The sequence below is a fragment of the Dermacentor andersoni genome, chromosome 1 (genome assembly GCF_023375885.2).
Source record: "Dermacentor andersoni chromosome 1, qqDerAnde1_hic_scaffold, whole genome shotgun sequence".
Lineage (NCBI taxonomy): Eukaryota > Metazoa > Arthropoda > Arachnida > Ixodida > Ixodidae > Dermacentor > Dermacentor andersoni.
The window spans coordinates 307,481,335-307,506,102 of NC_092814.1; the positions used below are offsets into that span (position 1 = coordinate 307,481,335).

The window sequence follows — 24,768 nt, forward strand, 5'->3', positions numbered from 1 at the left end:
TGGTGGGAAACAACAATGCCCCTACTTATTCACCTAGCAGAGTTCTGTCACGCGCACTGTCGTGTTTGATGCTGAATGGCTGGCTAATCACGATCTGCAATGTGGGAGAGGTGTGCCTCCAGTGGGACCGCAAAATTATGCTGCTACATGCAGGGCACCTTCTTGCCTTGTTGGAACGCATGGGTGACTGAAGCACTTAGCATAGTGTTGATCAATATCCTCCTGTCACCAGAGTTGTCATCGATGTGTTATCCTTAAGCAAGTCATAACACTCACGAAGCATGAGACAATCCGTGCCAACCAACACCAACTTCACCCAGGCGGGGGCGATGCGGGAGAAGCCTTTGCTAGGTGTAAACCCTACCCACTGGTCTCTATCACCGGCTTCACGAATTGTTGTCTGCCCGAACAGTGGCTGTTTTTGCCCCATTTGTCCACATAGCGATGGCAACATGACATAAGTAAAAATGTTTTTTTAGGGTTAAGGGGGTGACAATCACCTCATCGCCTCCCCCCCCTTGGGACTGCAACTGCTATGAGCCTATTATTAGGAACAGTGCTTGCTCTGTCATTAATAAGTACAACAGATTGTCAGTACAGGTACATATGTTTGATATAATATCATGCCTCATGGATCAGTTCTCACACAACCTTAAAGAACAATGTACACTAATATCTTTCATTAGAAAATATGGTTCTGGTAATAACTGTAGGATGTTGCTTATTGCTACTAATGCTGAAGGAGGGAGGTACAGTAAGCAAGGTGTTATGCTTTTGCCTAGGCACAGTCATAGTGCCACTGGTTATAAGCTTATGTTAATCTGTATTTCTGTAACAGGGACTTCTTTCTGCCCATACAGCAATGATCACTCAATGGCCACTTTGATGCAAGTGTGCCTTTCATGCATGTATGCATTGGTGCAGTAAACATGCTGATGTCCAGCACCCCTTCTGCGAAGCTCGTGTTTGTCTTCATCTTCCGAAGTGCTGAAACTTTGTTTCATAATGCCAATAAGCAACCAGCACAAATTTCAACATTAGCCACATGTCTGCGGTGCTGTGACACATCGAACACAAGAAAGAAGTAAGAATGTAACTGCTTTTAAAAAAAGAGTACAATGCGCTTGCTGCCATCTTTTTAGATTTTTCTAAGGCCTTCGATCGTGTTCTGCACTCGCACCTGCTCACAACACTCTCCTCACTAGGCATACCTGATAACCTAATAGCACAGAGTGATCAATTTCTTAAAGGCGTATGCAGTTCATCTCAACAAACGGTTACCGCTCTTCTCTTACAAGTGTTACATCAGATGTCCCCCAGGGCGCCGACTTATCACCACTGCTATTCCTCATTTACATTAACGACCTTCCAGTATACATAAACGCTAAATTAAGACTATTTGCGGATGACTGTGTTATTTACAGCCCTATTCACCATCCTACTGATAGTCACCTACTGCAGAAAGACATAGCCACAATAGCCACATGGTGCGAAAGATGGTTCATGCCTTTAAACCTGGACAAATGCCAACTGCTGTTATTCTCCCGTAGCGCACTGTAATTAACCATTCATACAGCATTTACTCAGTCCCGATTGCCCCAGCAATATCATACAGATACCTTGGATTACACCTGATGCCTTCATTATCTTGGGTAACCCATGTCCAAAAAATATGTTCCAAAGCCTCACGCGTGTTAGGTTACCTAACGCTGGCCCACCAAACATTCGTCCGACCCAAACTTGAATTTGCATCGTCCGTCTGGTACCCATCTCAAGCATACCTCACTGCTGAACTTGAGACGATCCAGAACTGTGCAGCCCAATTTATCACATCCAAATATTCAAAAGAAACTAGCCTCATTGCACTCAAACGATCAATCTCCCTCCCCCACTTCAGTCGCGTTGCATCATCTCACACCTTTGTCTGCTGCACAGTTTTTACTATCATCCGAAATCAAGACACCCCATGCTAACACCACCGATCCAAACTTCCAGTTGACTTAGCCACAGTCACCCCATAGCCAATATCAAAAGCCGTACTCAGGCAATGACGAGCTCATTCTCCCCCGACGTAATAATCCTCTGGAATGCCCTACCAAACAACATAGTTTTGTGCAGCGATTGGAAATCATTTCACGTAAAACTCGCCACTCACCTTCAGGATACGTGAATATTTTGCAGACTTCACCATGTATCACACATTGACTTTGATCTGTGCACACTGCCGCACGTGCATTGTTTTCTGTATATTGCCATTCTCCTACTAATCCCTTGTTTATCTTTATTTATTCTGTTTAGCCCTACACCTTTGCAGTGTTTGTGTTCATTGTGACTGTATTTCTATTATGCATTGTTTTACACGAATTGTAGCTCCTCCTTATGTAATGCCCTCGGGCCTTTAAAGATGAAATAAATGAAATTAAATTAATCTGCAATGACCTTGGGGAGCCTTTATTTTAGCTTCATTTGTTACCTCACTCATTGTCATTGGAACATTAGCGCAGAGCTGGAGCAGCTCGAGTCTGGTTCACTGGAAGTGTTCTGGTCAAAACCAAAGCCATCCTCAAATGCAGGCTAGGATGTTGTGTAGCACATAAGGTTTCACACAAACACACACACACACACACACACACACACACACACACACACACACACACACACACACGCACACACACACGTGCACACACACACGCACGCACGCACGCGCGCACGCTCACACACACACACACACACACAAAAATAGAAACAGCAAAAAAAGAAACTGCCAGGGTTTTGTGCAGAAGCAGTTCCTTTTGATGATGTTTACTCTGTGTGCACTGTTAAACGCAAACAAATTTAAAGAAATAATATACGGGCAGAAAGTGAATGAGCAGTCTTCCTCCCTCTGCCTGTCCCCTATTTCTTTAACTCTGTTTGCACTGTGAACACCATTGAAATGCCAGGGTCCTTACAGGAAATGTGAACACAATGTTAAAATCGATGGCACGCACATGCGTTTCAGGAGAGACAGAAGCAACAAGAGTTCCCTGTACCAACTTACTGTGTGTATGAAGTGTGAAGTCTATGCACATTAATATGCACTCGGTGTTGTGGTAGGTGCTGCCTAGAGAAAGCAGGGTACGTTTGCATGAATGTGTGCACAGAGAAGCCATAGGTCAACAGGATACCAATTTCGTGACTTTGTGACAACGCTGACACAACAAGCTTATCTTTCACAGATTAGCAATTGTAGAACTGGAGAAATTTCAAAGTCGTGGAGGCACCACAGGAAATTCCATAATTGCTGTCATAGCCTTTAGAATGCACCTCTTAGCAGTGAATTAAATTTTAGAATTGTTGCTGTATGCAAACAGCTCTGCATGTTTTTTTTAAACTTTGCACACATATAGTATGGGAGACCGTGTATGCTTCAAATCAACAGTTAGGAAGTTTCACTCCAAATTCAGAAATGTTACTTTGAGAGTGTTAGTTGTACGCGGTCGTGTATTCAGCACCACCAATGTTGGTGCGACAGCTATGGCTCGGCGCAGAGGCACTTGGGAGGATGCACAAGGTCAGTGAGGAAGTTTCACAGGAACTAAGAAAGCTGCACACTGCAGCCCCTTTGCAGCAGACTTTGCTTCACTGGAACTTGGGTTACGATACTACAAGGTAGCACAAGTATGCTAGGGTTTCTGAGCAGGCATCTTCCTTTTCATGTAGGAATGACAATCAATCTTCGACGCCTTTTTCAAGAGTGCACCAGGGAAGTTCAAGAAAAGTGCCACGTGCCGATTGTTTCACATGCAGGTGTGTTCTTGTCTACCTTCATTTATAATTTGATTCAATTGTGAATAGTTATGAGAAAAAAAGTGCTGTCTGAAACAACTGCGTTTTATACCATTCTCTTAGTCTAATGTGATCTGAATGCTCTCAGCGTAAGTTAACCCTCTCAGTGTAGGCTTTTTTTCAGCAGTGACGCACCCCCAGCGTCGAGTTTTTTCTTTTGACATTGTAAGACGAACACAATGGTTTATCTTTGGTTGTGCAGAAATGAAAACATGACACGGATAATGGCAAATGCTATCTTGGTGTGGTCCTCACATTCCTATCTGAAAAAAGGAATGTCAAAAGGAAGGTGCCGAGACAGAAGCACGGAAACGTACCGGTATGTCAGTTGCGTTGAAAGAGTTAATAGCAATGAGTATATTACTTTTCTAATGCTCATCCGTGAATGGTAGCATACACAAAGTAGCTTCAGATGTAATTTTTATCAAAGAGTTTTGAACTTTTTCCTATGCCTTGTTCCAATGCACAAATCCTATACCATGTTCTTCCAACACAAACTCAGCAGCCTAATTGAGATGCATTCTCTCCAATAGTTAAAGGGACACTAAAGGCAAATACTAAGTTGACGTAGACTGTTTAAATACCTTTCCAGAAACCTTGAAATGCTTGTTTAGCTCCAAGAAAAGACTTAGCAAATTGCATCTGAAGGGACCGAACACCTCTATTGAAATTCAAATCTCCCGTCACCCAACCGGGGGAGTGGTGAGGTTGCATATGCCATCACCACCCTCTGCTGCTATCGGTAAGTAAAACGGTGCCTGACAGATGGCGATACTGAGCCAAGACAGAGCGGTGGATTCACTGCTGCATCTGTTGTTTGGTCAAGTGGCGTAGACCAATCAGGTATCCCGCGACATCACATGGAAGTTGAATTCTTTGCTACATGCAATTCGTGCGAGTGTTGTGAGCCAGCAAAACTAGTGCAGCACTACGTGATAACGAAACTACTGAAACGCGAAAGCGTGGGCGGCGCAGAGTCGAGCGAAAACGAAACCCTTTGACTGCCCGCATCATCGTCCGGGCTTATTTCAATGAGTACTTTTTTCTAAAAGTGAAATAGAACTGGACAAGTAGCATTTTATTTCATCTTATAATACAATACAAGGATGTTTTTTGCAACAAATGGTTGAGTACTAGTGACAGAATTTAACTGAGGAGTGCTTTCGTCATCGGGCAAGTGCTTGAATGTCCCAGGGGAGTCTCTAACCATGTCCTGCATTTACCTCAATTTCTCTATTATTAAGGCTCTGTTCGCGATAATATTGACACCTCAGAGATTCTCGAGCATTAATCTATCACTTTAACTTAACTACATATTTGCCTTTAGCGTCCCTTTAATACAGCTGAACCTTGTTATAATGAAGGTGAATCTGACGTTAAATACCTTCACTATGGGCATATATTGTTACCTGCTTATGTCGGTGAAAAGAACTTCAGATTTATTTCAATTATATCTGATAAATCATTATACAATGAAACCCCACTCACTTGAACTCTAAGCGAACCAAAACATTATCTGAATAAAATGGTATTCTAACAAAAAAGGTGCCCCTTTGAATATCATGGTATAATGCACGGTACAGTGCACAATACAGTTGCTGAACAATAATTCATATTTAGCGGGGAGAGTCTAAATGTCCAAATAAATGAATTCCAAAATGTCAAATTTGCCAGAAAATCACTCTTTTTTCCATAAGCGGGTAGAAAAGCTGGTCAATGCGTTGCTGCATGCACTCATGCTTATGTATGTCAGTATTTCGACCATTCTCATGGCTGTCGTTAAAGACAGACGAAAAGACGGCCTCTAAACGCACCACGTATCCATCCCCTGAAACTTGAACACAGGCTGCCTTCATTCCGATAGCCATATGATTATGGGTTCTTTCGCAACAGTCACTGTCCAGCAGTTCTCTCACTTAACCCTCCTCTTCAGCAGAGACATTAAGGGTGGAGTTGGCACTGTCTGGATCTCCTTGATTGTAACTGACAAAAATTCGCAATTGCAGTCAAAGAAGTCACCCAGGACCTTGTTATAATTTCACACAGAAAGGAATAAATCTGGATGCACAGAACTTGCATGACAAACTGCAAATGTAGTCCCTTACAACTTAGCACCTTGGCTAGGCTTGTTCCATGGTTTGGGGCTACGTTGGCTGCGACATATCAAAATATTGCTTTTTGTGTGCAACTCAGTCAACTTGGTAGCCGACTTGCATGTGGTCGTGCAGGCAGAACAAAACCGAGTCCAAATTCCTGAGTGACATGCTGTAAGTTGGCTGAAATTTCTGCGAAGCTGTCCGAATTATCGGTGGGTGACTGCACTGTATCACCGAGGGTTAGTGCCTGACCACGTATTTCTGGAAGCACAGTCTCAAAAATTACAGATCACTAGTGAGTGCAGCTGATTCGAGCTGGGAATGCAAAGGATAATTGCACTGGCGTGCCCATATATGGCACCACAGCATTTAGCACTGGTCATTCGTTGGAGATGAGGAATGCCTTAACCATTTGAGGGTCGATTTTTTTCGCCACATGCGACCGCCCAGGGTCGATTTTTTTTATTGCAGATTCCAATTCTTCTTAGGGACTTATTTCGAAAAAAATTTACCGTAATTTTTCTAGGGTGACCGTAAAGTGAGAAAAAATATTTTGCGTTGGTATATATGTACTCTTCATAGTAAAATATTTAGCGCGCACAATTGACAAGGACACAGTGAAGGGGGACACATGAGCCAATGTACTTGTCAATTGTGCGCGCTAAATATTTTACTATGAATTTGTACCAACTCGCCGAACTATCAGTTCTGCTGCAGTTCATATGTACTCTTCATTCATGAATAACAATAAAAAAGGAAATAGACTTATGAGAATGAAAAATTTGATGCACTGTTTTACACATAGTTCAAGGCTTTGAAAATGCGTACACGAGAATATTTTGCAAGACTCAAATGTTCCTGCTCTTACACTAATATGTACATCCATAGCGTAATCGAACTGCAAAGGTGCGCACACTCAAGAAAACTGTATGGTTGCGTGCCGATCAAAAAAGCTAAACGTCTGACGAACTTTTGCTAATCTTCATCTTATCGGCAACCAGAGGCAATTAATTTTCGTGTGTAAAAAAAAAAAAAGCAACAGAAATGCATGCACGGTGGCATCCTTTCTATGCGCACCCCTGTGAGCACTAAACGAGCGAGAAACAAGCAGTCGCCCTTTGAGCAATTAGTAACGAGATAGCCATCAGTTTTGCAAGCGCAAGAAGCTGAAACCGTGCACGGAACAAAACCCAAACTGCCGCATGCCCGCACGCGCGCCAATGTGCGAGTGGTAGTATATAGACGTGCGGGAGCAAACTAGCTCTAAAACAAACCATGCCACAAAAACTGAGAGATTCGAATTCTTCTTAGAGACTTATTTAAAAAAAAATTACCATAATTTTTCTAGGGTGACCGTAAAGTGAGAAAAAAATATCTTGCGTTGGTATATATGTACTCTTCATTCATGAATAACAACAATAAATAAGGAAATGAACTTATACGAATGAAAAATTTGATGCATTGTTATGCACATCGTTCAAGGCTTTGAGAATGCGTACACGAGAATATTTCACAAATGTTCCTGCTCTTACACTAATATGTACATCCGTAGCGTAATCGAACTACGTAGGTGCACTCTCTCAGGAAAACTGTGTGGTTGTGTGCCCTTCAAAAAAGCAAAACGCGTGACAAACTTCCGCTAATCTTCATCTTATTGCCAACCAGAAGGAATTTGTTTTTGCAAGTCTAAAAAAAAAAAAAAAAGCAACAGAAAGCATGCACGGCGGCATCCTTCCTATGCGCACGCCTATGAGCACTAAACGAGCGAGAAACAAGCGGTCGCCCTTTGAGCGATTAATAACGAGATAGCCATCAGTTTTGCAAGCGCAAAAAGTCGAAACTGCCCGCGGAACAAAACCCAAACTGTCGCCCGCCCGCGCATCAATGCACGAGCGGTAGTATATAGACGCGCAGGAGCAAACTAGCTCTAAAACAAACCATGCAACGAAAACAGAGAGGGAGGCGCACGAAAAAAATTCCCTGTATTCCCACATAGTGGCAGCACATGACAGAAAAGAAGAAGTTAGGAAATTGGCGCGCTTTCTAAACGTACAGATGGCGGCATAAATATACGGCATCAATCATTTTGAACTTGTTCGCGGTGCCGTATATTTACATCACTGATCCTGAAAGGGTTAAATAGATATGTTTTACACAGGTAGGAACACAGTTCAGGAAGTACTGAATTTTCATACATACAGAGTGACATCAAGGCCTTCACGATGCTTAGGGAGTTTGTATATATAACTGCTTTTTGGAGTTTTGATTTCCTTATATGCTTCACAGCTGACAATAGTGCGTAGGCCTTGGCCGTAAAGATACTTGTTTCCGGATGCAGTACATCGGATTTCAAGAAGGTTGGACCGATGGCTGCATAGGACACCCCGGCATGTGACTTGGAAGCGTCTGTGCAGAACTCTGTGCACGAGTGCTTGCACTGGAGTTCTAGGAAATGCATTAGGATTTCGACCTCTGGAGCATGCTTTGTAACTTCTAGAAAGGATACGTCACATTCTTCCACCTGTCACTCCCAAGGAGGTAACAGCTTGGTTGGATGCATTAAGCGATGCTCGAGGAGTGGGACATGCATTTCATTGCCAAGCCCCTTCACACGCAGCGAGAAAGGCTGTCTTACAAATGGATGATTACGGAAAAGTGTAGCATGTCATATCGTTAACGGCATTAAAACATGGGTGTTCATGATTAGAGTGTATTTTGAGAAAATATGCGAGGCTGAAGTATGTTCTCAGCAGATGGAGTGACCATTCATTTGATTCTGCTTATGAGCTTTCAATAGGGCAAGTCCTAAAAGCACCAGTGGCTAAGCGGACACCTTGGTGGTGGACAGGATGTAGCATTTTTAGCATGCTCAGGGCAGCAGAGTTATATACGATGGCACCATAGCCCAATTGTGATCGTATTAGGCTCCTATAAAGATTAATCAAACACTTCCTGTCGCTACCCCATGTTGTGTGGGATAGAATTTTCAGTGTGTTCATTGCTTTTAGACATTTTCTTTAACATATTTAATGCGTGCGATGAAAGTAAGCCTGGAGTGAAGTATAATACCCAGAAATTTATGCTCTTTGTTGACCCCACAGTTCTACACAAGAATCTGGGACCAGGCCTCTCTTTCTGGTAAAAAGAATACACATGGTTTTGTAGGGGTTGATTTTAATTCCGTTTTTGTCTGCCCACTTGGACACCTTGTTCAAGCAATGCCGTACCTGTCTCTCGCACACTGCAAGGTTACAGGACTTGAAGCCTATTTGAATGTCGTCCATGTAGACGGAATAAAAAATGGCCCGTGGTCATGAAGCACAAAGTGTGGTCATTTTAACGATAAAGAGCGTGCAGCTGAGTACACCTTCCTGGGGTATACCAGTTTCCTGTGGAAATGGATGTGAGAATACATTCCCGATTTTTACGCAGAAGGTACGATTAGACAAATAGCTTTCTATTAGGTTTAGCATGTTGCCACGGATGCCCTTTCCGGACAAGTCTCTCATAATTCCGTAGCGCCCCATGTTGTGTCGTACGCCTTCTCCATATCGAGGAATATGGATAAGAAAAACTGTTTATGTTCAAATACGTCACAGATATTTCCTTCAATGCATAGAAGATGACTGGCTGTGGACCGCCCTTCTCTGAAGTCACACTGATAGGGATTAAGCATTTTGTTCAGTTCAAGGAAATGGATGAGTCGCGGATTAATCATTTTTTCAAATAGCTTACAAAGGAAACTTGTGAGAGCTATCGGGCGGTAACTTGCCCGGTTTCAAAACAGGGATCCCAATGGCTTCTTTCCATGTGGATGGAAGGTATCCGGCAGCCCAAATAGTGTTGAAAAGTGCAAGTAGTGTAACTTGTGTGTCAGTATGTGTGTTTCTGATCACACGATTCTGTCAGGTCCCGGTGCAAAGCTATTGCATGCGATCAAGGAAGCTCTCAACTCGGCAATACTGAAAGGCTGGTTATATAGTTAGTTCTGTCTGCATTTACATACGACTGGCTTACGTTCTTCTATTTGTTTGTATTTAAGGAAGGATTGAGAACAACGGCTTGAGCTCGACACAGGCTCAAAGTGCTTCCCAAGAGAGTCTGCCTGGTCTTGCAAGGTATTGCCTTGTTCGTTCACCAGAGGCAATGGATGGATTTGTTGCCCTTTTAGCTTTCTTAAGCCATTCCACACCTTTGCCTCCTGTGTGTATGCATTAATACCCAAGAGGAACCTCACCCAGCTTTCTCTTTGCCTGACGTCATGTCCGCCTTTCCTGTGATTAAAATTTTGTAAATTGAATTAGATTTTCAGCATTTGGCAATCTGCGCAACACGCCCCATGCCTTATTCTGCCTCTTTCGAGCCTCTCTATAGTCTTCTTTCCACCAGGGAACACGTCTTATAAGCGATATACCATTCGTTTGCGGGATAAACTTTTCGGCTACATCAATAATTAAAGCGGTAAAATGTATAAAAACATCATCCATATTAAAAATCGTTTATAAAATCTTGTGGTAGATAAGTTGATTCCTTAAAATGCACCCAGTCTGCCGACGCTAATTTCTATCGAGTAATATGGGGTGGGTATTCATGCAGAGTTATCAGATCTAAAGTTGCAGCAAAGTGGTCACTTCCATAAAGTTTATTGATGAAGTTGCATTCCAAGTGAGGCAGAGGAGAAGAGCCTATTGCTAGATCTATTGATGAATAACTCTTGTGTTGGACGCTGTAACAGGTTGGCTCCATCTTATTAAACAAGCAGGCACGAGAGGTCAGAAGAAAATTTTAAATGAATCGACGTCTTGCATCACTTCGCGAGTCTCCCCACATTGTGCTACGGGCATTAAAATCACCCACGAGTATGTAAGGGTCCAGAAGCTGATCAACGAGTTTATAGAAATCGATTTTTCTGAGATGATAGTTAGAGGGTATGTATACAGAACACACAGTGATCAGTCTATTAAAAAGGATTGCTCGAACTGACACCGCCTCAAGGGGCGTCTGAAGGGCGACGTGTTGGCAAGCCACAGACTTGTCGGCAACTATTGCTACACGGCCAGAGGCGTTAGCCTCGTAGCGGTCTTTTTGAAAGATGGTGTAGTTGCGAAGAAATTAGTGTTTGTAGGTTTTTAAGATATGTCTCTTGAACACACAGCAACTTTGGATTATGTTTGTGTAGGAATTCTCTAATATCGTCAAGGTTATGAAGAAGTCCTCTAACATTCCATTGTAGTATTTGTGTCTCCATTATGATAAATGTGTTTGGTGCTTTGTGTTAAAGAGACGAAGATTAGTGCTCACGGGCCTTTTCCAGGCGCCATGACACGAGGTTTGTCCTTTTTGGAGCGATCGCGAGTCTCACTGCTCCTTAAGCGCGGGTGGCGCCGTCTGGCTGGTTGTTGTGTCCATTACATCTTGCGAGGCGCTGGACATGCGTTCTTGCGAGCGCTGCATTTGACGAGAAGGCCTCGTCTCGGCAGACGAGACCTTTGAGGCCACCAGCCCGGAGGTGGATGGTCCCTTCGGCTGGGGCAGCAGAGCAGCGCTAGCTGCAGCCACCGGGGGTGGGGGGGATGGCGTTACTGCCACCTCACTGCGTGTGGGTCGGACAGCCACCGGGGGCCATTGTGGCGTTGCCCCCAGATGTGCCACATTGGCAAAGCTGGTCTTTGGCAGGTAGGATACCCACCTGCGTGCTTCTTTGAATGAAATATTCTCTTTTACCTTTATTGTCACAATCTCTTTTTTTTTTTTTTTTCAGGATGGGCAAGACCGTGAGTATGCGGCATGCTCCCCATCACAGTTTACACAGTGGAGAGAGTTCTCGCAAGATTCAGAGGTGTGTTCATGGGTACTGCATTTCGCACAAGTTTGGCAGCCTCGACAGTTCTGCGAACTGTGGCTGAAACGCTGGCATTTAAAACATCGGAGGGGATTTGGCAGGTATGGCCTTATGCGAAGCTTGATGTACCCGATCTCGATGGACTCGGGAAGAACACTTGAGCCGAAGGTGAGTATCAGGTGTTTAGTCTCGATTACTTTGCCGTCCTGCCTCATCTTAATTCTTACAACATTGATCACATTCTGCTCACTGAAGCCCTCCAGGAGTTCCACTTCAGTCAGCTCCAAGAGATCTGAGACTAAGCTGAGACTACACCAAGATCATCTGAGACTACGCCAAGGGTGGTATTCATAGTACGGTGTGGGGTTACTGTTACTTGGGTCTCCCCAAATTACACAAGTTTCAGCAATTTCTCATATTGCTTCTGATCGTGGAGCTCCAGGAGGAGATCACCGCTTGCCATCCTCGACGCCTTATAACCTGGACCAAGAACATCAGTCAAAGACTTTGAAACAAGGTACGGTGAAATTGTTCGAACTGGTTTATCTGGTTTTTTTCAGAATGAATGATATATCATAGAGGAAAAGATTCTTTTTGCCGACCAAAAAACTGGAATACTTCATCGGTGCGCCCTCTTTTCTGAGGGCAATCAGAGAGTGGGGGGAAGGAACTAGCCATAGAGGAATGCATAGTTTTTGGCAATAACGCCAGCCACCCACCATGGAGCCCTACAAGAGAATGCTACAGGGACTGAACAAACAGGTCTTGCAGATGCCAGCTGCACGTTATCACTATAACCAAATATGAAACAACCTAGGTTGGCTATTCACCCAGGGTTAACCCTTGCTGCCTGGAAAAATTGGTATTAAAGGGAAGCCAAGAGAAGACAGGAAAAATGGAAAGTGAGAGAAAGACGAAGGTTGGAGGGAGAGAGAGAGACAGGAAAAGGCAACTACCAATTTCCCCCGGGTGGGTCAGTCTGGGGGCGCCGCATACACGAAGCAGAGGCCAAGGAGGAGTGTTGCCTCCGCCGGGGGCCTAAAAGGTCCGAACACCCAGCATCGGCTCAACCCCCAGGATCTCCCTTTCCCCGGACACGGCTACACACGGGAGGGTCCAACCCTCGTATGCTCGGGTATGTGGTGTCGCAACATACCAAATGCCTGCTGACGCAGATGCCCCTGTGGGACACAGCAGGCGAAGACCACATGCTAGAAGTTGATGGCATGGCACTTCACCCTAGTTTCGTGGAGAAGGTGATGGATGCACTGTGAGACGAATCACACAAGGCTAAAAGGCTCAATTTTGCTAGTGGTCATGGTTACAGTGGCTATCGATGGACCAGAATTTGGCCTATGGCTTGGGTTTGTTCGTAAGTCAGTCTGCGGGAGCAAGAAATTTTGTTAGAAATAACTATTAAGCATTACACTAGGAGTTTAAGTTCGCAGGAGTTTTTCCCTATTCAAATACATGTGACTCTGTTGGGAGCAGCCGTTCAATTCAAATTAAGAGATTTTTAATTATGGCAACTTCCCTGTATTTATGTTCATTATATCTGCAACACATTTTTCATTTATAGTGCTCAAGCAGCTCTTGCTTGGCGAACAGCTGATGCACTGGCTTATAAGTAAAGTGCTTAAAGGGGCCCTGAAACACTTTCCTAACTAATCATAGAATGGCATCACTATTAACAAGATTCTACTCTGCCAGCACATTGCCTCTAAGATTTTTCAGTGTTTCACAGGCAACCACAGGCAGTAGCTAACATCGGAGGTCATGTCAAGGAGTCTCATGATCTGAGTCGTGCATCACTTCTGGCGAGTAGTAATGCCGTGATTTTTTTTTGTTTCGGTGTCAGAAACACCTACTTTTGCGAGCCTTTTGCGACGCATCCACTCGTTTTTCAAACGTAAGATTTTGCATCGAGGTTGTTCTGTATCTACACTATCTCAATCTAAGCTTTTTACAAGGCCCAAAATTCCATTGCAGTTGGCCTTTAAAGGGGTCCTGAAACACTTTATGAATGCAGTAAGAAATCCTAGCCGATCTGTTGTAGAGGCTGCTGTGAACATGTCAGCTGGCAATTTACAATTTCGTGTCAAAAACGGCGAAAAATTCATTGCTCTTGCTTCCGCAATGCTGCCATGCAGCATCATCGCAAGCAGCAGGACCCACCAACTCTATTGACTGATTTTGTGATCATGAGGGCATTCTCAGTAATACAAAATTCCTAATTTTGAGTTAAGTAAATGAAAAATTTAAATGTCTGCAATCTCAAAATGACAGAAAGATCATTTCATCTCTGCACTGTGCGTAGCTGCGTCAGCTGTGCATGGCCTACAAGGTGGCAGCGGTGTTCTGCGTAGCATAGTCTACCGTGGCTACCACGGGGTACGACGACGAGCCCTTTTGCCACTGCGACACTCAACTTTTGGCCAGGTCTACCCCGTCTTGGCTTATCTGCTGTGTAGCTTCCAGCGCGCTAGCGGAGATGAAAAGAGAGAGAAAGCTTGGTATTGGTGTGATAACTCCACTTATAGTTGAAGGATTAAAAAAATTTTTTTCGGCATGACATTTAGAGATGGTGTCCTTTAATTTGAAACCTAAGGGGACCAGAAATTTATTCGAATAAAACACAGTTTTAGTCATGACTCAAAATATATATAATGCCCGATCAATTGTGCAGTACAGTGCGCAAAACCAGTACCATCACTGGGCTCACACTGAAGAAGTAATTAAGCTTCCTCCACCAGTGCACAACGACATGTACAGGAAGAAGCCTAGGTTCTGCATAAAGCCCCAGAGCGATAAGATTGCATCTCGTGCGCCATTTGCTGTAGATGCGAGGGAAAACGTGTGAGGGTGAGCAGAGAAGGATGGGGCTTTATGCGCACTGTCCTCCCGTGTACCCACTGTTAGAGATGACGTGGTTGACCGTGCGCCGCTCTGCTTGCTCCAGTTCAGTCTCAGCTTCCCGTGTGTCCTTCCTCGTACTTTTCATGGCACACGACAATAAGGCAGCTAGCGACGCATCAAACCTGAGCCATGGGCTAAGGTTTGTTCAAAAAGTAGTCCAAAAGTAGTCCAACAATTGCGCCATTTTCGAAGTTAGAATTCATGAGAGTTTTTCTCTATTCAAATATAAAGCACTTTGCCAGGACCAACAAAGCAATTACAATTATCAGACAATACGATTTATCAGGATTTCCCTGTACTTGCGTCACAGCCACTAACCACCAGGTGCACGTTTCATCTGCTTAGGCGCTATTAAAGGCTATTAATCAGAGAACTACATAGTTACTAGCACTGCAGCTTTGCCAAAATTACTTCAGAAATATATACTGCTCACTTATAGCCAATTTAACCAAAGTCAAATGACGTTGCAGTTGGACTTTAAGAATGTAAAAGGTTGTGCAACTTTGTTTGCACTCAGTCACAGGGCCTGGCAACATTCACGATGGAATTCTTATGTAAAGAGCCCCACTTTAGAATGCTGCCATGTATGTCGCCATGTCTCGTTACCAATAGAGCCGAGAAGGCCTTCGAGGTCACCATTCTTGCAAAACTACATAAACTGACGAAAAAAGCTGGACAGGACAGGGACAGACAGAATGCACATCCTGTCCACATACTTTCATTAGTCTCTGTAGTTTTATGCATCCAATTTTACAGTATTTACACACACCAACTTGCCTGCTGTCAATCATTATTTTCACGGTACCATGTCTAGCTGGCTAGTAACAGGGTCTTATTGGAAGTCATTACTTGATTGATGGACTACATTTTCTCCTTTCTGGCTACAAGGGCAAGCTGAATTTAGCCCATCCTCTTCACACTGTTTATATAATCTTCCTAAAAAGAAAAAAGAATGAACTCTTGGGTTCAGTCTTCATGGATTGACCAAGAGAAATAGGGCTGCTTTAAATGCAAAAATTTTGTGCTCGACTTTCAACTGCATTTCCTTTCTTTTTGTCCTTATCATGGAACCACTGTCATTATGCTAACAGAACGTAATTCATAAAAGTCATGGCTCAAAAGGCCCACAAACAAATGATGTCGCTAGTCCTTGCAGCATTTCTTTTATCTTGCCAACATAGAGCTACTCACAAGGCCATGTGCCCAAATGTGCACACCGCCAAGTGCATGAGTAAATAAGGCACATTCAGGAACAGGTGGAATAATTAAATGGAGAAAAAGATGGTCATCCCCATGACAGTACCTTGGAGCTACAAAGAGAAGCCATATGGTTTTCTCAGGAAGAAAGCTTCATAGTTGAAGAAAAATTCACCCTGACCAAGCGATTGAACTTGGTACCAATGTCTTTTTGTAGCAGTCAGCTAACCTAGAGGCTAGCGGTGCAAGGTTGAATTAACTCGAAGAAAGTGCTGGGACACATATTGAGCAAATCAGTTCTTCAGAAATCCACAAGCTGGAAGAGGAGTCTTACACCCGCATCCTCTGTAAATTAAGGTCAAGTTTACTGAAACAATGAATCTTCCCCTATTTCTTGAATGACCGTCACTCCGTAATCACCAGAGAAATCCTAAAATACACCAATGTGCAATACTATCATGCTCAAAATAGCAGGTAGTAGAGCATAACAGTAGAAGATGCTCTTCTGCAGAGCACACTCGGTGCTGGAAGCAATCACGGAGGAGATTCATGACTGAGTGCGTTTAGCACTTCCTGTACTGTGCCCATTGAGCATCGTCAGCCTGCTAACGATGGTTTGAAACACCGGTTTCGAGACTTTCAGCGCCGCTCACGGACACACTGTGCTATCAGACGTGAAGAACTGTTCTTTTGTTTTTTAAGCAGTTCACTTATTTCCCCCTCCAGGCAGTGATTTTTGAATGCGCTCCAAAGTTTTCACTATCGTTAAAGTAGAAAGAAAAACTGGCCGCCTGCTATCGATGGTTTCAAATGCCACTTTCCAGACCTTTTGCACCGCTCACGGGCACTCTGTGCCATAGGATGTGAAGGAGGAAAGCTATATTTTTGTTTTCTAAGCAGTTCGCTTTTTCGCCAATAGGCATTAATTTTTGAACGCATTACGGAGCTTGGCGATCGTCAAAGTAGAAAGCAAAAATGGCAGCTTCCGAGAGTGGCGTGCACTTCGAAAGATCACATATCTCACAATTCTGCTGCGTTTGCAGCTGATTTTATCAATGGATGGAGCAGCATTGACTCAGGATGCTGCCTTTTCGTCGGACTTTGACTCTGAGAGCGACGACGACGCAAGCCAGCCGGGAACATCGGCGGCCGCAGCCCAGCCCGCCAAAGTAGTAGTGCTAGCACTTAAATTTTTCTAATGGAATACCTATTCAATTAATTTTTTTTTTTTATTTTGGCGATAGTGCCTATTAGATGGCAATGCCTTTTGTATATCTCATACATTTTGTAAAATCTTTTTCTTAGTAGACACAACCGTGTTATTACAAACTTTGTTCAATTTTATCCTACAATCTTCATTCTGACAATTTACACCTTTTTTATGACATACATCTCGTTAATAAAGCTTTTATGCGTGAAAAGTGCATTCATTCTGCTTTTTGTTTATGTATTACATAAAATATTGAGTGCAGCAGTTCCTTCAGAAAGAAAATCTGGCATAAACTACAAAACACACCTATTTTCCCCATGGTAGAAAGAGTTAAGTGGCATGGAACGCCAATGGGAAGTGACCCATTTCTGCTCACGAGACCCTTAAAACTTTTGTCTTTTACAGGTTCCCTCCTGCTTGAAAGATTCAGTGGAGGTAATAAATATGAAGCGAAGAAGCTTGCTTTTAGTAGAGACCTAACATGGTGGCACTCAGTTATGCAGTCTGCAAATATGGGCATCCGAAAAGTGGAGATCCTTCACAAGTTCTATGAAATTCTTTTCCACCTTGGCTGGCCAAACTGATATTTAGGCGCCTTCCATTTGGCTTCTATAAACAACTTCAGAGCTGCTGGTAGACAAATTACACAAAATGAATCCATAACCTTCAAAAAAAAAAAATTACAATTTTTTTCCCAAGTTGAAGGATACAGCCCCCTTAGCGCATGTAAAATATACACAGTGAGTTAGCAAAACAAAATAGTCCTCACACAGGCAGTTCTGTGTAGCAAGAGAGCATGACATTCTGCCACTATGCACGGCAACAAAAAAGAAAACAGCTGCTATTAATTGCCTGGCATTTTCGATGTGGTGGCATCCGCCGACCAATACTGTCTGTTCTAAATGATAAAAAATACTTTCTTATTCACCTGAGCCCATGAGTGAAGATCCCGCAGCTGCGCTGTGTCCAGGTCGCAAACACCGACTGAGAGTGCCAGGCCCTGGCGGTAGAGCTGCTCAGTGGCAGCCCACAGGGGGCGCACTTGTTCTGTGCTAGACTTTGCACTTGGTGGGAAGGCCACAATCAGAGAGTCCAGCTCAGACACACCAAGCTCCTCCATCACTGAAAAATTGGGCATGACGCCACATTATGGTAAGCTAGTTATACAGCAATAGTCACAAGATGGTGCAAGATAAACTGAGCATATCCAAAAACAGACAAAAAGGTTAACAAGTGGACAAAGTGATGTTTAAATCAGCCTTAGTGTGCACATAGGTTCAAGAGACAAGTGCCAGTACAACACAATGATTTCTTTTGAACCAACTTTATTCCATTCTTTAATTTGCAATTCCAGACCGGCCCATTCTGGTGGTGGCACAGGCAATGTACCCCTTGAGCCAATGACAAAGTACAAAAAGGACAAGAATTGAAATAGATTCACTACATTATTTCGGCCCAGGAGTTCCTATGTAATTATCCTAGATAGTTCAGGACACCAACATAAAGGTCATCCTGCTGTACTAATGATACTGCATTTTGACCAGCTTAGAACAGTAAAGAGGCACGTGATGTCCCGCTAAATCATTGTCAGTCAAGTATGTGATAATTTTGAAGGCAAGGTCTTAGGCTTCAGACTGGCAGTGGCGGCAGCATTGGAGACACACGGCTTACGCTTGTGTATCGTATTCGGCCCTTACAGGTTAGAAATCACATCAGTATCTACTTTTTATGACTTATGTAAATATTGCTGTTGCCGCTGCCATATCTTGACTTGTCGTTCTTGTTTCTGTCGCCCTATTCTCTTATTCCAAGCATGACACCTGATCCTGAAATGTTAGAAATGTTGAAAGAAATCAAGCAGGAAATTCGTGACATGCGCGCTTCTCCGGAACGAGAATTTAGGAAACAGAGAAGTAAAAGCTAGCATGGAACTGATTAACCAATGTTTCGAAGAAATGAAAGTTAGCATGATAGCCATTCAAAAGGAAAATGCAGAAATTAAGGTTCAGAATGCTTGCCTTCTGTCTGAGTATGCACTCCTTAAAGAGCAGGTGCAAGCAAATGAACCAATAATGGTACAGCTGGAACTGCACTCAAGAAACAAAAGCCTAGAAATGAAAGGTATTCCAGTTTTGCAGTATGAAAGTCGCCTGAAAATTTTGCAATACATTGGCGATGCTGTCGGTGAATCAATTGTACAGGGCGATGTTGAAGAATGCCACAGGATTCCCAATCAAACATTCTTGTACAGTTTTACAGCAGATCAAAACGCGATGCAGTTTCAGAAAAGGCCAGAAACAAAAGATTTTCAACGGCTGATATTGGTTTCGCAGTCTGCCCCAGTATATATGAACGAGCATTTATGTTTCGGATTAAAGAAGCTGCTGGGCATGACAATTGTGAAAAAGAAAGAGAAAAATTTGCGTTTTGCATGGACAAGGGACGGCAAAGTTTTTGCAAGGAAAACAGAGTCTTCCCGAGCAATGCGTATAGCTTGCATCTAAGATCTTGATAAGATCGACTAGGAAAAGGATGTTTTCTTTCAACGACGTCACACCTACAAACACCTCCTCTCCTACTTTTCTCTCGCCTTGCGAAGTAGGTAACTTATATGCAAAAAACAAGAATTTATTATCTTTCATCCACATTAACGCACATTCAGCCAAAAATAAGGAAGACCAAATTGTTGCGCTTACTGCCTCGTTTGGTTTCCCCCCAGATGTGCTGATAAATGAAACCTGGCATAAAAATGAAATAGATGTGCTCAGTTTGCCCGGTTATAAATCATTCTTCGTAAATCGACCCTCTCTAAAAGGAGGAGGCGTTATGTTGATGGTAAAAAACACACTGCATTGCCAACTAATTGAGTCATTTTCCTTTGTTACTCTTGATTATGAACTGCTTTCAATTAAATGCAATGATAATGTATATTGTGTTGTATACAGACCTACAGGTACAAACATACCAAGCTTTCTGTCCTTTATAGATGAGTACCTAAGCTGGATTAACGATAATGGTTTCAAGCTCATTATGGCAGGTGATATAAACATTGACTTGTTGAAGACTTTTAAACCACGTGATGAATTGTATAGGACACTTGAATCTAATGGTTTTGCAAATGTAGTGAACTCTCCCACTCATATTTCCGCTGACTCAATTATGCTAATAGACGTCTTCATAACAAACATTGAAGATACAGATCTCTCATCCGGTGTTGTAGGAACTTGCATCAGCAATCACCTCCAAATTTTTTTATTTTTTAAACATGTCTATTGGAACCACGAATGACATTCCTTTTAATGTATAAGTCATTAATGCACATAGTTTAAACAATTTTCACAATGAAATATTGCTCCATTGACTGATCACCTCTACTGCTTATTACAGACCCCGAGACAGCTTACGAATATTTTCACGAAAAGTTTAAATCTGCTTACGAGAAATGTTTCAGGTGCAAGGTTTTGAAACCTGTGCGTAAATGTGGAAAGCCATGGGTTACGAAACAGTGTTCAAAAGAAATACGCACAAAAAATAGTTTATTTCATTACTTTATTTCAACGCAGTCTGAAGAAACTTTGCGTCAACTTAAGGTTCAAAGGAATAAAGTAAACAGTCTTCGGCGTCGCGAGAAAAGGATGTACTTACAAAATTTATTTAATGTTGGCGTTATGAAAAAGACAGATATTGTTTGGAAGCGTATTAACACAGTTCTTGGACGAAGTGGTTGTAATGAGACTATTAGGGAAATTACAATTAATGGTAATGCTATATCAGAAAAGGAACTAGCCGAATTTTTCAACAAGTACTTTACCAATTCAGCAAAGAGTTCTCATGATCCAAATTTTTCGCACTATCTAACTACAAAAACCAGCCAATCTTCATTTTTGACTCCTATGACAAATAGGGAAATAATCGACACTTTCTTATCAGAAATAGTAAATGTTGCGATGCCGATGGTTTTGAAATTGGGCCTGCAAAATTCGTACTAGATGCAATCACTCCGGCGCTGACATACATTTGGTACTGACATACATACATGGTACTTTTCCAAAAATCCTCCAGGTTGCTAAAGTTATAGCGTTACAGAAGGGCGGCGATAAAAACGATTTAACTAACTATAGACCAATATCCGTCTTGCCAATTTTTTTCAAAACCTCTGGAAAATTAATTCACAACCGCACTACATCCTTTACAACTAAGCATAAGTTAATAACAAACATGCAATCTGGATTTACGAGAGGTCAATCTGTTGAAACTGTCCTTCTAACACAAAAGGAAATTATATTAGATTGTTTCGAAGTCAGCTATGTACATTGGGTATTTTTGTTGACTACTCAAAGGCGTTTTACTGCATAAATCACGCTACCCTACTAGAAAAGTTTAATTATTATGGTTTTCGAGGTGTTTTTTTGAAGTTAATAGAATCCTATATCCAGCACCGCATGCAACACGTAGTTATAAAGAGCCACGCGTCTGATTTGAAACCACTTATCGCAGGAGTACTACAGGGCAGCATTTTGGGCCCCTTGCTTTTTTGCATGTATATTAAGGATCTAGTGACTATGGACAAAGACGTAAAATTTATTGTACATGCAGACGACATGACCATTCTTGTGACCGAAAAAAAATGCTGTAGATGTCATGATTAAAGCCAACGAGGTGCTGTCAAAATTATCATCTCAGAGTATCGTGAACTCGTTAACAAATGTTAGTAAAACAAAGGCTGAACTATTTAGGCAAAAAATCGAAATATTGATACTTGTACCCTTTTACAGCTTAACAACTCCATTTTGCCTATTGTTCCTTCCATTAAGTGTCTTGGAGTTATATTTGAGCAACATTTGTCGTGGAATGCTCATGTGGAAATGGTAATTGGCAAGCTCTCTTGGGTGACAGGAATACTATGCAAGTTGCGTTTTTTCTTCCAGAAAGTATTAAACTTATTTTGTACAAATCACTGTTATTACCATACATAAACTATTGTCATCTTGTCTCGGACACTACAACGCTTTCTAATATCAATGTGCTGCATAGAATACAGAAAAAGGCCATACATTGTTGTTGTAATCTCAGTGCTGACGCCCGTTATTGCAAATGGGTCGCAAGCCCCGAGGGTAGCGTTGGCCTGGCGGCCTGGGGCACAACTGGAAGCATCCGAAGGTCCCGGCAAAGCATGAGTCGACTGGTAACAGAACAACTTGTTTATTCTAGCATCGCAAAAGAGCGGGCGGTCAGGTCGACCGAAGTGGAGAGACGGGAGAGCACGTAACTCAACGGAAGAAATCGGAGCCTCTCTCTCGGCGTCCGGGGGCAGCTGCTCTTATACTCTCGGAGTTGAGGGCAAGAGGAAGGCCTCGTGACGAGACCACGTGACGGCGGGGCACGGACACGCTGAGAGACATGTTGAGACGAGTGTAGTGACGCATCCGCCGAACAGGCGCCAGTCAGACCTCCTCGCTTCACACTTGGGGAGCTCCTCTCCCCGGCTGCCGCGCTTTGACAAGCGTGGGCACACACACACACACGTACACACGAAGACACGTGGCACTGAAACACGCCTGGACGCGCTAGGCGGGGAGGCTTTGCGGGAGCTCCGAACGGGCCAAAATATCCGCCGCTTTGAACGAAGCCCCGGCGTCCGTTGCATCCGCGCCGGCTATACCGCGCGTCGTAGGCGAAACGTAACATTGTATACTAGATGTCGCTTACTTAACGCATACTAGTCCTCTATTTCAAAAGCTCAATTTACTGTACCTAACATTTATGAAAATATGTTACTACGAAATTATATGGCCAGTACTAAAAGAAACAATTACACCCTAAAACGTATTTCCAACTTAACAGCAAAACATAAGGCCATCAGTACAAGGAGTTCTGAAATATAAGAACTACCAAGGCCTAAAACAAATTATACTTATCAAACGCTACGTTTTCGACTACCCTACCATTTAAACAAGGCAAACATAAAGTAATGTTTATTTCTGTGCTAGGATAATCATACGAGGGTCGTTCAAGTCAATCCGGTACTTTTTTTAACAACAAAAGAACAAATTTCAAAGTGTGGAAAGTGGATTTATTTTTCCACATAACCTTCAGGTACAGTTATACACTTACCCAGCATACAACAGCCTGAAATGCCTCGGCATAGAAAGATTTATTATCACGATGGTACCATTGTAGGACACCATTCTTCATTTCATCATCAGTGTTGAAATGTTTTCCTCCAAAGAATTCGTTCAGGGGCCCAAACAGGTGGAAATCACTTGGTGCTAAGTCAGGACTATACGGGGGTGTGTGGTAATATCTGCCAGCTAAGTTCCTGGACTGTTTGGAATGTGCGTTGAGCGGTATGCGGTCATGCATTGTCTGGCAAAAAGACCACACCCTTTGTGATCAAACCGGGACGTTTCTTCCTTAAACTCATGTGCACATCAGCAGAACACGGCAGTAACACTCACTGTTGATAGTGACACCATGGGGTAAAAAATCAATGTGAATGATTCCCTGTTTATCCCAGAATACCCTTCCCATCACTTTACCAGCAGACGCAGCTGTTAGAAATTTCTTGGGAGGTGGTGATTCGGTATGCTTCCACTGCATCGATGCTCTTTTGGATTCTGGGGTGAAATGGTGAACCCATCTTTCATCATGTCATGATGCGATTCAGAAAATCCTGGCCTTCCCTTTCATAGCATTCCTTCAGTTCTCTACAGACTTCAACTCTACTGTCTGTCAAAAGCAGACAGCTGCTTTGGGACCCAGCGTGCACTCATTTTTCGGAACAACAAATGATCATGAATTATTGTGTTCACTGTTCCTGATGACAGATTACACACCCTTGCAATTTCACGACAGTTTTGCGACGATTGTCCACAGTCAGCTGCTCCACGCGCTGAATGTTCTCAGGAATGACTATTGTGGGCTGTGACCCAGCCCGATTGCGATTGTCAGTAATAAAGATACAGCCATCTTTGAAACACTTACACCATTCAAATGTCTTACTGTGACTGAGTGTCTTATCACCATAATGAACCTGAAGTCTTCTGTAAATTTCAGCAGGTTTTACGCCCTCATTCACTAAAAACTTCATCACAACACAGTGTTCCATGTAGATGTTCACACTGTTGTCCGCCATCTTGAATAACAGTCTATCCAGAAGCATGGGAAATGAGCGCAGTCTACCAGTAAAAGGACACAGGTGCCAGTTTCTACTGCATACAAAACTTCCAGACTAGGTGTCCATTGATTGATTTGATTTGGCATATCTGGGACCTGGCTATCTCGCAACCACTTCTAGAAAGATGGTTGGTTAGTTGGGGTTTAATGGCACAAAGGCAACTAAGGCCATGCTGTGCCAGTCACTAGACAAAAGGGAACGCAAGGTTAGAACAGGCAAACCTGCATTGCATTATACTTTGTGTAAATAACCAATTGTCTCTAAAAAGTGGAACAGGTTAGTAAATGGCACAAGCAGGTCATCTGTCAGTAATAGGGCAGGGTGTAAAGGTATATTTAAGTTATATAGGTTGTCTAAAAGTTTCTGTCGCTGTGTTTCAAACTGCGAACATGTTATAAGGATATGTATTACTGTAAGAGGTTGATTGCATTTTTCGCAAGTCGGCGGGTTTTCTTTTCGGAGGAGAAATTTGTGTATTAAATGTGTGTCCAATCCGAAGTCG

General features: G+C 42.9%; 1 protein-coding gene across 2 annotated transcripts in view; it reads right to left on the minus strand.

Moving 5' to 3' along the window:
* Gclm (Glutamate-cysteine ligase modifier subunit) overlaps nt 1-24,768 on the minus strand; it is a 78,176-nt gene that overhangs the window by 15,574 nt on the left and 37,834 nt on the right. For both annotated transcript variants that reach the window (XM_055063361.2, XM_050196022.3), the window contains one exon: nt 18,018-18,211. In XM_055063361.2, the coding sequence (XP_054919336.1) occupies nt 18,018-18,211 (194 nt within the window). The remainder of the gene's footprint in view (nt 1-18,017; nt 18,212-24,768) is intronic.